The sequence below is a fragment of the Vanacampus margaritifer genome, chromosome 14, assembly GCF_051991255.1.
Source record: "Vanacampus margaritifer isolate UIUO_Vmar chromosome 14, RoL_Vmar_1.0, whole genome shotgun sequence".
In the NCBI taxonomy this organism is placed as follows: Eukaryota; Metazoa; Chordata; class Actinopteri; order Syngnathiformes; family Syngnathidae; genus Vanacampus; species Vanacampus margaritifer.
In genome coordinates this window covers 15,152,584-15,167,952 of record NC_135445.1, presented here as the reverse complement: position 1 = coordinate 15,167,952, position 15,369 = coordinate 15,152,584, and the positions used below count along the sequence as shown (strand labels likewise).

The following is a 15,369-nucleotide window of genomic DNA, read 5'->3' as shown; positions in this document are numbered from 1 at the left end:
AGGTTTGTTAGCCCTATCATATACTTTACAGTATCACTACGTATATTGTACATGCATATACTGAAATTCCTCAACTGCAGGTCATTCTTTTATTTTTATTTTTTACAATTCTCCCTATAGTTTGCTTTTTAATAATATAATATCTAATAACAAATGTTGTATATACAGTACTGTACACTAATCTTAGGCCTACACATTGGGATAGAGAAAGAGCTATGTTAAAATGTCTGCCTTTGCAAAGACAATAAGTTTTGACTGACGCTGTCACTAAGGTATTTACCGGTTTGTTTTGTTATTAATGGCTGTCGTTTGCTCACTGTGTAATTGATGTGAAAGGTGTTTTAACTTTTAGGGTGACTTAAGATAATGAATACGTCCTGAATGCAAATATTAGAAATGCCCATGTTGCAATGCAGTTCCTTGCCACTGTAAGCATTGTTTTCCTTGTAAGGCAGGATTTTTCTACAGCTCTTGTAAATGATCATATATTGTTTAGTGCGGGGGTGTCCAAACTTTTTCATTTGAAACCGCATACAGAACAATGGAAGGATACAAGGGCCTTTTAAAATTCTTTGACTTTGTTAAACACACTGAAATCAATCATTCAATCAATCAATCAAACAATTATACATTGTTTGTTTTCTAATCAATTTGAAAAGCTGCTAGATAACAGCTTTTTTTTTTAAGGCAAATAGTTTGAGGATTTTCAAGATTTTTTTTAAATTGGACCCTGACAGAGCAGAAAGTGGAAGAAACAATGCTTCTAAAATTGAATTATTTTTATTCACCATAATGTCGATCTTGAAGAGAAATTGTGTTATTATTTAAGTTTTAAATGGTTTATATGTATCTAAGCTCTAACCACTTTACTATTAGTAGTCGTAGTAGTAGTAGTAGTAGTGGCATCTATTTATTTATTCGACACCTTACCTTCTCACTTACCTCCACTTTTATTTATTTTTTTACCAGCCTTGTCAGGCATGTCAAGTTTCATTTTTATTATATGCCACGTGCTGCTGAAAAATGCACGATTGGCCGCAAATAGTTCCTGGGCCATAGTTTGGACACCACTGGTTTAGGTGTGACAAGAGTGTAGTTTTTCAGCATGCTGAATGCTAGCTGGATAGAACAAACATGATGTGCCTAATGTGGATAAGCATACAATTTAAATATAATAAAAATATTTAATGTGTGAATGTGAATAACAAAATAGAATGCTTAGTTTCTATATATTTAATGTGCACTACCTAAAGGGGGAAGTTGGTTACAGTGATGACAATGTTGCATCGACTGGAGATATCGCTCATCCCGCCCACTACGTCCCAGTGCGTACCCTGATTGGTTAAACACTCAATCAGTCAAAGAGGGTGCCGCCCCATTTACGCGATCGCTCTTTTCCACCCCTCCCTTCGGCAGCATGTTGGGTTGAGCGGTCCACTAGGGGACCGTGGACAGCTCCCGTCTGAGGAGCAGAGCAACACAGGAGGAGGAGAGGGCTGGACATGGGGGAGCCACCGCACAGGCCCGTATGATCGAGTTCAACACAATTCGGATGTGCACCCAACGGGGAACAAACACAAAGAGAGAAGAGTGGAGAGGCCATCGGGGCACGGGGAAACAGACGAGGAAGTGAAGGAAAAGGGGGGATACGACTACTGACCCATCCCGGCGCATCAGGGGGTAGAAGAGGAGAGAGGAAGGAGGAGAAGAAGGAGAAATATTTCCGCTCGACCTGATGGACTGACGACAGATGAATGAAGACTGCCTACACTAACGCCTATCGATGCCTGGCCAAGGATCTGGACGTTTACGCCATGAACACGGACATGACAATGGACGGCATCGGCAGCCTCCACGGCGGGGTGGCGGTAAGCTCCATGGCTCCTGACGTGGAGCTGATGAGCGGCCACAGCCCTCACCACGGCCGCGGGAGCTCTTCGGGGGCGGTGGGGGGCCACGGGGCGGCGGCAGCGGCTGCCCTGCGGATACACCAGGACCTGGCCGCCGCTGCCGCATCATCCCGCTCGGCCATGGTGTCCGGCATGGCCACCATACTGGACGGCAGCGGGGAGTACCGTCCGGATCTGTCCCTGCCGCTGCACCACGCCATGAGCGTGCCCTGCGACACGTCCTCTACCGGGATGGGGATGAGCGGCACTTACACCACCTTAACCCCGCTGCAGCCGCTCCCCCCCATCTCCACCGTGTCGGACAAGTTCCATCACCACCACCACCACCATCACCAGCGGCTTTCCGGTAACGTGAGCGGGAGCTTCACCCTGATGCGGGACGAGCGTGGGCTACCAGGCATGAACAACCTTTACAACCCCTACCACAAGGATCCCATGTCCGGGATGGGTCAGAGTCTATCCCCGGTGCTCGGTAACGGCCTGGGCTCCCTCCACAACACTCAGCAGGGTCTCCACAACTACGGCACCACGACGCACGGAGGCCACGACAAGATGCTCAATTTCGACCCCACCGCCTCCATGCTCACCAGGGGGGACCACCACCAGCACCGAGGCCTCGCTGGCCCGGCGAGCGGGATGATGCCGCACCTGAACGGTATGCACCACCCGGGACATCCCGTTTCGTCTGCTGGACAGCACCCCCACCCTCATCTCCACTCTCCATCCCACGGGCCCGTGTTGGCTTCCACCAGGGAAAGACCGCCCTCCTCCTCGGGGACGCTGGGGGGGAACAGTTCGGGGCAGCTGGAAGAGATCAACACCAAGGAAGTGGCGCAGAGGATCACGGCTGAGTTGAAGAGGTACAGCATTCCTCAAGCCATCTTCGCCCAGAGAGTCCTGTGCCGCTCCCAGGGCACCCTGTCGGACCTGCTGAGGAACCCCAAACCCTGGAGTAAACTAAAGTCAGGCCGGGAGACCTTCAGGCGGATGTGGAAGTGGTTGCAGGAGCCTGAATTTCAGAGGATGTCGACACTCAGACTGGCAGGTAACTCACATCTTCATTTACTGTGCGCATTAACTTAAAACATAAATCCACTATGCAGATTTTTTCCCCCCTTACCACTAAAACACAGTCGCCATATTTGTCTGATTTTAGTTCAAAATATACTACCCCTGTCGCCACTGAGAAAAAATGAACGATCAAGTGGACCTCATGAAGTTTATTTGGAATCACATGGCATTATGTTTACCATTATTGATCAACAAATAAGGAGATCGATGGGGAATGACCAGGTCAGAGGATTTCCCTCCAAACACAATGTTCTCACGCACACTCTTGCATTAAATTACAGCGAACAACAGTTGGTGTTAATGAGTAACGTTCATGCGATGTTTTGCTTATTATAAGAAATTAGTCGTGCTTGATAGATGGATAGATAGATAAAAAGAAAGAAAGAATGGGGATGGTACCTAAACAAATTCAGCTTGCTTGAGGGGCTCAGGAGGTTGTGACAGAAAGGTTGTCACTTGAGTGGGTCTGGGGCCCCCTCTAGTGAGGAACCTGGTTTGTGTCCCAACAATTCCTCATTGTCTGCAGGGGACAGCCTCAGCAGCAGGGGCCTTACAAAAGGTTCAGGTGTTTTTTTTTTTTTTTTTTAAAGGTGTTGTTGGAGAGACATGATTGCGGTGGTAAATTGCACCAAAAGGAGGCTTGAGTGATACTGCTGAGGTTTAGTTGTGCTGTACAAGCACTTTTCTTATGGCCACTCAGTTAAGGCAAGGTTCATTTCACCTTTCTCTTCAAAACGGCACTTTTTTTTTTTTTTTGTAGCGACAAATCTATAGCGCAGGATTAGTGAATACAAAATGTATTTTCATTTTATTCTTCTCTTTGAGCTCTTCACTCATTGAAGAGCAGTGTTTTGTTGTTGTTTTTAAAGGGAGACGTACCAATCACTAAAAGCAAAATTAAAGAAAGCAACAAAAAAACTAACAGATAAACAATAAAGATCTAAATATTTGAATTAGAGCTATGGATAATACAGAATGCATTCAGTAATAAAGCTTATTATGAAAAAGTAGTTCATCATAAAAATCCCAAAAATAAAAAAAAGAAATGAGAGGGGAATAAGTGTTTTATTTCAAGTTGTTGGTGGTTGTAATTCTTATAATGTACTACAGTAAAATATAACTTTCAATCTTAGTTAGGATGGAAAATTTTGTTAAAATCTAACACTCTAAAAAGATCTTGATTTTCAAATGAAGTTACTGTTTTGGTAGCAAGCAGCAGGTTAAAAAATGATGTCTTGTATAAGTAAACAGTGTGCATGGTACTTAAATCCAAAACTGTTTAAATAAGGCGTGTTATTAAATCTGAAACAATGAGCGATGGAATTTATTTTAGATTGCTTTGTATTGTAGTGCTGCTAGATTTGATTTGGATAACAAAAATTGCATTTATTCAATTAGATTTATGTGTAGGCTACTCCTATTAATTTTACTCTTTTTATTGGTGGTTTTCTCAAATAGACTGACAACAAACACGTTTGTTCTCTCAGTCCAATTTTGAAGATTTTTTCTTTATTAATAAAATTTCATGGTGAAATATCAAAGTCTATTTATACAATTTTATAATACTAACCAAGGTTTCAAAACACTGAAGTTTTTAGGATTGTGGCTGAAATTGTTGTTGAGCTGTTTATCATGAACACAATGTTCTACTTTTGATTTTAAATCATGACCATTTTAAAGTTAAAGAAGAAAATCAATCAATCATCGTGACCGGCAGAATAGTTTGGTGCAAATTTGTGCTTTAAAAATTGGAGATAAATATATGAAATTCTGTTCAAAATCAAGCAACAAAGACGACCGAGTGATAGTCTCTACTTTTTTTCTCCTCCTCTTTCAAATGTGTCTATAAGCAGTTTGCGCTCAAGATCTGACAGATGAGATTATCTCTGCACAATTGCACTGTCCTTTGATTCCTTGATTTCTGTCTATCGACCCTGTGGCAGGGGCTGCTTAGTTTTGACGGCTGTTGTTTGATTATATAGATTAACAGGAAATGCCTTGAGTGAAGGAGGGGGTTGGGGTGCGGAGGGGCGGGCGAGGCGCTTTCATTCTATGTGTGTTGTAAAATGGTAGCACGCAGACGCACACTGAACCGCATCCTGCTTCTGCTGTCTTGTGGAGCTTCGCTTTCCACACTGTCTGACTTAAGCAACATGCTTGGTGTGCTTATGTTCAACGTCTAAAATTCACTCTTGGAGTTTTGCTTTATCATCAGTAATTGTCAGTATCAAACAGTAATTGTATGTGATCGTCATTGTCACAAGCAGTATTTTCCCAGACACATTTTCCAAACTCCAAAAAGCCGCCAGGTGAATGACACCATAAGTAAACTAAAAAATGGTAGATTGCAACCAGCTGCCATTTTCATGGATAGTGTAAACAAAGGAGCGAGATAGAATACAGCCTTATAACATAATCCCCATATTAAAATTAGGGGTGTCAAAATTAGTGTTAATTTAAAGTTCCTTTAAGGTAGAGCTGGGCGAAATAGGCAAAAAATAAAATCTCGATTTTTACAGACATTCAGGATCCATAATAAACCCAACAAACATTGATTTAAAGGTCTCACTTGTTAAAAAATAATTCATGTGTGAAGTGTTCAACCAACAATAATGTACACTGATTATAAATTAGTTTTGACATAAACTTAACATTCATAATTTTTTCTTAAATGACACAATTAAGTAATTGGTAGCTATTGTAAACATGTCTTGTAAATCACCCATCCAGCATTCTGCCACAAAAACATTTGACTGTTAACATAACATAAGAACAACAGCTTTTAATAATCCAAAAGACAAAATTCGATTTCACGATTTAGAAATTTTCCAACGATTCGATTTTTTAAAATGACGATGTATCAAATTAATTCGATTTATTGCCCAGCCCTACTTTAAGTCGCGTCAGGCGATTATAATTTTTAATTGTAATTAATCGAATGACTTCAATAGTTAACTCACGATTAATCACACATTTTATATCTGTTCTAAATGTACAATAAAAAAATACTCTTGTTAACAAAAGTGGAAAAAAAATGTTTAACTAACAGAAATAGTTAAAATTAATTTTTGACGTCTATAGCCGTCAATGGCAGTGAATGAGTTAAGGACACAAATTTTTTTAACGCGTGATTAATGACCGCCCCTTACTTTGAAAGCCTGTACTGGGGGATTTCTAGTGACAACACAGCAGACACGTCCACATCAAAATTTAGCAGTAATAAATTTAATAATAATGCATATATTTGTGGCGAGCGGGGTCAAGTTGTATTTTGCAATTTTAAAAATGTGCAGAATTTCACAAGTTACTTCATGTTAAAGATTAGATAGCTCTTAATATGAAAAGAAACATGCACTGAGCTGTCACCAACGTCTTACAAGTGCAATTATGCCATCTAGTGGAAGAAAAATGACCTCAACACAAATCACTGTCACACTCGTTTTTTACATTACAGTACATCGTTATAATTTTAACTCAATTCTATGAATTACTATTAAATTACTGTATCAATGACTAAAAGATGCAGCCATATTTCTGTTTAACATTTTTTCCACTTTGTTAAGAGTATGAAAATGTAGGGAAAAAAAACATTATTGTACATTTAGAACAGATATAAAATTTGCGATTAATCATGAGTTAACTATTGAAGTCATGCGATTAATTAAGATAAAAAAATGTAATCGCCTGACAGCCATATTTAAAAGGCTTGTTATCTTTTGTTAAAGAAGATTTGGATTTCACTAACTGTAATATAGATGCTTTGCAGTCTTAGTTTGTGATTGGGTGCTTGCCATTTCGACGCTAAAGCTGGCCACACACCAAACGATGCGACCAAAATTGACTGAGCAACTAGTTGACTTGCCAACCATCAGCAACCAGTTTTCCTGTGATTCAAATTTTGAATCAAAAGGGAACAGTGATGCAATGTTGCATATGTAACAGCCAATCAAAAATTAGTATTTACAGTACCTATGGCTAAAAAGCAAAGTGCGGAGATGGTCAATAAATAGGACAATCATTGCCAATAGCCTCTAAAATATCCACACTGTCTTCTTTATTACTCACCTGCTTATTACTCTTTTTGCATAGCTATATCCAACTTTTTTTTTTTTTACATACTTGGCCAATAAGAATAATTCTGGTTCCTCGGTGACAATCACAGAATGTTGTTTGTGGTTCCAAAAAAAGAAAAGAAAAAAAGAATACAGTACAATATGTATGTGTGGAGCTTTAAAACATTGTGCTCAGTTTAATGATAAAGCAACACTAGCTTGTTCTTCCATTGTGAACTACCACTGACGCACTACGACTCAATGTTGTTAAAGGAGGTGACCAGCTGTGGCTATTATTGTGAAAACTGTGCGTGGGGCTGTGCAGGGATTACAATAGTTATTTCATTGCACTCACTCTTCACCAATATGGCTTTTCGAACGGCTATGGGTCAACAGGGAGCTGCAAATCCTAGATCAATAATGCTACAGCCAGCTTATAGAGCTGAGGTCAAAGGTTAGCTGCAACACCCCGGATATTAGCTGTGGTAAATGTAGCAGTTGCAAGGAATAAACACTTTGAATCATTTCATAATCTTTTTGATACCAATCCGACTGTTCTATATGAAAGCATCGTAGGCCAATTCCTTTGCATCTACTGTGTCCGCCATTGCAATTGTCTTCAACTTTTTGGGAATATTTCTCTCAAAGCAAAGGTCATACTGAGTATTGATATCTGACTGGAAACAGCTGAGGTGAGGTTAAATCAGGAGAAACACGTTCTTTGTCAGGGCTCTACTGTGTGCAAGTTGAAAGACATCTTCAAAATTGTGGTTACTATTATCCCACATAAAATTATTTATGGAATGGAACTGCACAATGGAATAGCCCTGCTCATCAGTTTACTATAAACCCAAAAGTAGCCTGCTTGCTAACTAACAAACATGTGACACTCCTTATTTTTTTAATATATATATATATTTTTGTCCAGCTATGCTAAATACCTTTTGGAAAGTACAGTAGCTGCTTGGGTGGTACTATCCACAGACAGAAGTGTCAAATCCAGGTCCAGAAAGTAAAAACCCTGCCACAGTTTGGCTTTAGCCATTGATGCTAGTTAGCTAGCTAGCTAAACGAGCAGCATTGGAGCTAGCTAGCACCTGGGGCTAAAGCCAAACTGTGACAAGGTTTTTACTTTCTGGACCTGGATTTGCCACCTCTGTCCACAGACATCTTCAACATTTAGTCTAGTCCAGTTTTAAGACTTTCCCAGTTCTGAAAAGTTACGACATTTGTGTAATAACTCCCGTGCTGCTTTGATTGCCTTTAATCACAGATTGCCAAACCGATACAGAATAAGCAAAAGAACCCGTGAATTAAACTCCAATCATTGGCTTGTAATTAAGTTTGGTGTGCTTGGAAGTCTCACCCATCAATTTTAATGGCTCTGAAATTGTGAATTTGTAAAATATATATATATATATATATATATATATATATATATATATATATATATATATATATATATATATATATATATATATATATATATATATATATTCCTGAAGGTGACCCTATGGGGGCTGTTCCTATAGTCGAAAAACGCTCAAAAGGTGCGGCCTTGAAATGTATCCCAAGCGTTGCCTCCTCCTACCTTTTTTGAATCAGTTTCTCCCTCTCGTTCTCTCTTTTGGGGGGAGGTATTATGTGATTGTCAGGGGAATTGAACACAAGAGCAGAGGCAGCAGCAGCCCGATGAATTATTGATGGGAATCTCGGCGTGACCCTCCTCGGTCTGCTCACTTCACTTCTTCTTCACCTCACAGCCGGGTTAACCAGGCAAAATGGAGGGAGGGAACAAAAGGGGGGAGGAAGTGTGGAGCCCATTGTTTGCTTGGAGGATGCTGCCTGCGACTCCAAGTGAATTATGGATGACAAGAAAACGATCCTCAAATCAGTGTTAGAATAGGCAAGCTCAGTACAAATGCATTTTGTGACATGTTTGCTACGAGTTAACGCTAGCTTGACATCCTTCCGTTGCATATTTCCAATAGAAAATATTTGGGGGCAGTGTAATAAGAATTTTGAAATGTCACACTTGACTTGAATATGTGTAAGTATTAAGTGCAGTGGCTTTGGTCAAATTGTACTGAAAATCCAAATGATTATAGGCTCTAAATATTTTCCATTTTACGTGTCCAGTTGCAAGTAGACTGCATTATTAATGAGCTGGACTCTACTTTATGGCACGCCAATTACCAGCAGTTACTCTCCTTGTGTTTTTGTGTGTATGTATTTGGACTTACAGTTGCAGACTGTGAGAATACAGATTGCTTCTGTTTTCAGCTTCTCTTCTTTGGACCTCCTGCATATTCACCGTCTGCTATTGATCCATAATAATGGATTTTAGGCTGCTGGGAGGAGGCGTGAGAGCTTTGTAGGGTTTCAGTTTGAGATGATTTGACAGAAAATATTGTAATCTTCACTTCTTGTTTACCAAACACCACCACAACATGATACACTTGAAGCACATGCACATAACATAGCTGCAACACGTCGTAATTGTTTATCCAATGTCAGCATTTTGGGTTGTATAGTATTGTGTTATTGCAGATGCAAGCACATCACAATATGATCTAGATTTGTATAGTAGCGGTAATATTAGTTTAGTTTAGTTAACAATGTGCCAGGCTTGTCATTGTGGTCTCCCAAGAGAATTCCACATTATTAATTGAGATGTGGAAAACTACACCTCATCTGAAGAAAACACAGTTTACTAAACCCTAAACATTCTATTTTAAATATTGTAATGGTCCCAAAAACGTATTTATACTTTTTTTTTTAATGCTAGAGCATACAGAATTCTTTCATGCAGCCTCTGACTTGAAGGGAACGCTTAAAGCAATGGTAGTTATTACAAAAAAGGGTTGCAGCAGAGTATAAGAGATCAACCAGGGCCATGTTGCAAAAGAGCAAATTTCCCCAGTGTTTTAAAAATTTGTGAATAATGATGAAACTTAGCTATACTGTATTCTATTGCTAATTGCTGCAAAACTTAAACAGATAAAAATACACTTTTTTAGTACCACTGATTGTCACACCCACTTAAGTGGGGTGAAATTCGTTCTATCAAAGAAAAGACTAATCTTTCTTTTGGTAGGTTCCGTGTCTGTGGGCCTTGCAAAATCAGACAAAATCCAGTAAAACTGCTGGGAGCGAAGGGGGTTGCTTCAGTGAAAATGGCAGGGAGTGAACGAGTTAATATACAGTAAAATTTATTTTAACTACAGAAAACTATTGTATGACATACTTTATTGGGGTTTTCCTCCCAAATATTGTGTAATGTCATTAGTACATTCATAATATTGATACACCACTATAATACTGTATACTGTACTTACATAATACATTTTTATTCTAGCCCGAATCCCACTGACGGGCGAAAGGTAGTGAATGTTAAATGCTGACGTTTGCCAGATTTCCACCAACAGTTTTAATGTTTTTTCTTGTTGCAAGGATATTTTTAACATATTCTAATTTTGAGGATGTTCCAAATTTCCAAGATAAGAAAAACTGTCAGCGAGCATTAAAACTGTTTGCAAACATCCCTCAAAAATCGTTGAGTCCTTGAAGGAACCCCTCGCAAAAGTTCAGCGCTCAGTGGGATACCAGAAGTAGGGCTTTATCCTCATTACCTTTTGCTTGACATGTGTTGCTAATAAAAGACTAATGAACAATGTATAATTCGCCAACCAGAGCATGTTACTCATTTAGTGAGTAAGAAGAAGTCAATTGAGTCAAAGTGAAGTGAGCAAGAGGGCTCAATGGGACAGGAACATTTATCTGTGTGTTACTCACCAACCATTAGGTAACTGTGTTTGTTTACATTCAAACTCAGCTTTTAGCAAACAGGAGGGACGTCATGTGAGATTACATTATAACATCCTCATACTGAAATGTGTTCAATGCGTTCCTATCGAGCAAGAATTTGTTGTGGTTATGGTGATACCCTTTTACTCTGTGGATCGCAAGCCAAGTCCTGCAAGTAACTCCACATTGGATAAAACTTTTTAAAAGTTCCAACATCAAAGCAAAAAAAAAAAAATCTAAAAACATGATCCTACTTACTGGTTGTTACTGTTTTTTTTTTTTTTTGTAACTAACATGGCATTAGAGTGTCTGACTGATGTCTTCACATTTGTTACCATGCTTTTGAGAACTGCCTTCCATCACCTTCACCAGATTATTATTATTTTTTTTGTAACTGGAGCCCTTCTCCTCCGTTGGATAAAGCAAAGGCAGCCGAGGTGTTTGCAGGATGCACACTTTGATTGGCACCCAACCTGTGATGACAGCCTTGACTGCTTTCTTGATAGCCTCGGGGATAAAAGACAGGTTTTAGTCTGTCCAGCAGAGAACCGACTTTAGAAAACGGCAGTCAATCAAACTGTGGGATGTAGCACGAGAGATCAAATTGCTGTGCGGCTCCGCATAAAGTGGGAGACCTGTTGTGCCCCTACATCAGCAAGTGACCTTTGAAGGTCTTTGCTTTGTGGCTGTTGTTGGTTTTTCACCTTTAGAGTAAAAGGGAAACAGAAAATAATTCTAGCTGCTCTGGTCAAAGTGCAAACATCTGCCTTGCTTGTTCTCACTCTTTGCAACATTCACGGTGGCTTAGAATATCACTGGTGTTGCGTAGTGATTTATTTTATTTACCCTGTCAACAACAATTATGGCGCGATGGAGGTGTTGGAGTGGTACAAGTGTTGTTCAGCTCAACAGAGCAACCCAAGTTTAGAGGAGAAAATGGTCCTGTCTCAGCTTTATTAAGACGGTCAAATCAAACGTGACATCTGTACTCTGAGCTCATCGAGGCCGAGCGCTTTTAGAATTCACACAAACATCTGTGCGAAGGAATAACGGAGGGACATGAAGACAATTCTCCAACAGAAGTGAAATGAAGATCTTTTGTAGACCAAATGTACACACTTTTCGAAGAATTTGAGCCCTGATTTTAATCGTAAACAGTTTTTGTATAAACATAGTGAAGGTTGTGAGTCAGGCCCTCACTCACAATTTTGAGTAAATAAAAATGGGAATGAATGAATTTTCTTTTCATGTTTTTATAGAGCCTGGTGTCCCCCAAGCACCATTCAGAGAGGGACTAATGAAAATTGTCAACTTAAAAACCTACATTGGCTCAAATGTTATTCATTGAAATTTTACTCGGGATTGACATGATAACTTTTGAACAAAACTGTCCAAACTGGCTGCTGGGTTGTGGGAATTGATGACATTAAATCTCAGTAGCTACTGTGACTCCTGATGATGTATCGAAACGAACAGTAGATAAATAGGTAGAGGACTTTGGACATCACTCGCCAACCGTCATTTTTCGCTTTGTCCGTCTCTTCTGTGTTGTCATTCAGAAATGTTCTGTCTCACCCTCTACTTCCCTCTGGTTCATTAGTATTGGTGTCACAGCGTGGCTGAAATAACTCTGTCTGCAGGTGTAATGAATAAAGACAGGCGGCACGGAGCCGTCAGTCTCAGGACAGGCTTTATGGTGAAAGACAAACAGCACTGAGAGAAATAAAAGGACAAATAAAACTCATTGCCTTTTGGTATTTGACCTTGTGTTGGACAAAATTGTGCAGTCACGAGGTTAAAATAGGCCCATCAAATTTATTATCATGCTAAAATTAAATATTACACACAAAACAGCATTTAGTGCCTTGAGTATGAAAATATTTAACGATATTCAAGGATATAACAATTATTATATAATCAGAAGATTAGAGTTTAGGGGTCCTATTTTCGTAGATAATTTTCATGCCTAGTCTAGTGGCAAGTCTCATCTGCCTTGTCTGGGAACGCATTGTGCCTCTACGGCCGTTCCGGCAGACGCTGCTGCCACACCCCTAGCACATCTCGCAATTTGGTGACAAAAAGTACACCCGATTTTAGACTCACAAAAAATAGGTCTAAATGATGGCGCGGGTGGTGTAACACAATTTTGGTGGATTTATCAAGGTGCAGACAGATTTGGTGCGATCCAGACGTGTGTGGTGGATTCATTGTATTTCATTCATAAATATGCCAGCAGAATAGGATAACCCGTCGGAATCTTTGTACAAATCAATTCTTTGAACAAATTATTATTATCATTGTAAAAAAATAGTCAAAAGTCGAGGGTTTGAATCTCAGCTGAGGCCCTACTGTATGGAATTTGCCTGTGCCTCAAATTTCCTCCTACATTAAAAACCGTATGTGTTAGGCTAATTGAAAACTTACACCAATTGTCTCTTAGGTGTGAATGGCTATGTGTTTATGTCTTGCTATTGGCTGGCAACTTGGTCCAGCATGTACCCCACAACCATAATGAGGACAAGAGATATTGAAAATGGATGAATCATATACAGACGCTCCCCAACTTACGAACGAGTTACGTTCCGAGCGATCGTTCGTAAGGTGAATTTGTTCGTAAGTTGCTTCAGTGCTATATTTTGTATTATAATTTATGTTTAAAGAGAATACGTACAGTACTGTACTACGTATGTTAGAGAGAGAGAGCGATAGACACACACAGTATGTACATGTACGTAATAAGATAAATAAAATGAAGTTTAACTTACTTTTGGAAGATGTACTCGATGCTTAAGGATTTGATGGAGGAGGAGGAGGAGGAAGAGGAGGATTTTATATCATGAGAGGTTCTTCGTCGTCGCTGGAATGGGCTTCAAAAGTTACTTCCTCCTCCGTAACTTCAATGTAGGAAGAAGTTGAGGGTCGCGGAGAAGAAGATGAGGGTTGATGAGTATCTTCATTGGAGGATTTACTAGAAACTGGCCGAAAGAAGCGATCTAACTACGATTGCACAGTTTTCTTCTTTTTTCATCATAAATGATGCGGTAGCACTGTATGGCATCATTCAATTGATTTGCAACCTTTGTGCAACGTTCAATATTTGGGTCTTGCTGCTCGAAGAGTGCGATGGCTTTATCTATGAGCGACAGGCGTTTCTTCTTCTTCCTCCTCCTCGACACGTTGCTGAGCCTCCAATGCTGGGTGAGCTCTCACAGCGCCAAGCGTCGGTATTAGCGGCGGAAAGAAGCACTACAGTACTCGGAAAAAGGTGCGCAATAAAAAAATCTAACTTACAGCATCGCTTTCCGAACATTTTTTGACATGCGCGCAGACATGTTCGTATGTACCGTTGTTCGTAACTCGAATGTTCGTAAGTAGGGGAGCGTCTGTAATCACCAGCATCCAGTGAAAAATAGATTGGTTGTTGTTTGATGAGTTCTTGTCTGTTGTTGCCTCAGCTGCCTGTAAATGTGCTGATGTGCGTCTGTAGTGGATCAATGCTTAGCTGACGCTCAGATACTGACACCAAACAGCAATATTTGTTGTCTCTGGTCTGCTTTATTTAGATATTGTGTGTGTGTGTGTGTTTGTTTGTTACATAGTTGGGTCAACATTTAGGGATTTCACAGAGTTGTGGGGCCCACCCGTCCATGCGGGGCCATTTTGCTGGGCCCCACATGTTTAGACCTCTTTTTGAGGGTCAAGACTTGGTTTAAGAGTTTAGGTTTGAATTGGGTTATGATTTAGGTTAGGGTAAGGAATAGCAGTAGGCAATAATTTTTGACGGTTGGGGTTAGGGGAAGGAGCTAGGAAATGCATTATGTCAATGAGATGTCTCCACAAAGATAGTAAAACAAACTGTGTGTGCGCATGTGTGTGTGTGTGTGTGTGCGTGTGTGTGTGTGTGTGTGTGTGAGAGAGAGAGAGAGAGAGAGAGAGAGAGAGAGAGAGAGAGAAAGAGAGAGAGAGAGAGAGAGAGAGACAGTCAGTAGGTTTCTGCGGCAATGTGTGCGAGTTCGATCGTGAAGCAGCAGTTTGGGCTTGGCCCGTGCGTTGGGGTGGATGTATGTGGATCGATGGCAGTAATCCAGAGCAGATTAAAAGAGCATTAATACTGGCAACGATAACGTAAACGGTACGGACCTAGATCTCCATTGATCTGTAGGAACCTGATCTAGACTGGTTCCTGGAAGAGCGGGGAGTAGTGAGTGGGGGAGGGAGTGCTGACTGACCGTATGTACTCCTTAGAGAGAGTTTTTATGATTTTGCCATCGCACTGGTAGGGAAATGTGACGATTAACATGCTAGGAAATGAAAAGTTTACCATTATTATCATTACAAGCAAAATTGTTTTGATGCCGCAGAAAACATACACGCCACACTAAAATATGACCATTAAAGATAAACAACAGCATAATTGAAAAGCATACCTGACTCAAATTATCTGCAAACATGCAGTAGACTGTAAAACAGTAGACAGTTTCCAAATCTACATTTAGCATGTGCACGTTTGCCTCTTAAAATTAGGGCTC

General features: G+C 40.2%; 1 protein-coding gene across 1 annotated transcript in view; it reads left to right on the top strand.

Annotated features, from left to right (window-relative positions):
• The first annotated feature begins 1,444 nt into the window (after positions 1–1,444).
• The window catches only part of onecut2 (one cut homeobox 2), a 28,422-nt gene continuing 14,497 nt past the window's right edge, over positions 1,445–15,369 (top strand). The window contains exon 1 of the mRNA XM_077586346.1: positions 1,445–2,955. Coding sequence (XP_077442472.1) covers positions 1,755–2,955 — 1,201 coding nt within the window. The 5' untranslated portion in view covers positions 1,445–1,754. The remainder of the gene's footprint in view (positions 2,956–15,369) is intronic.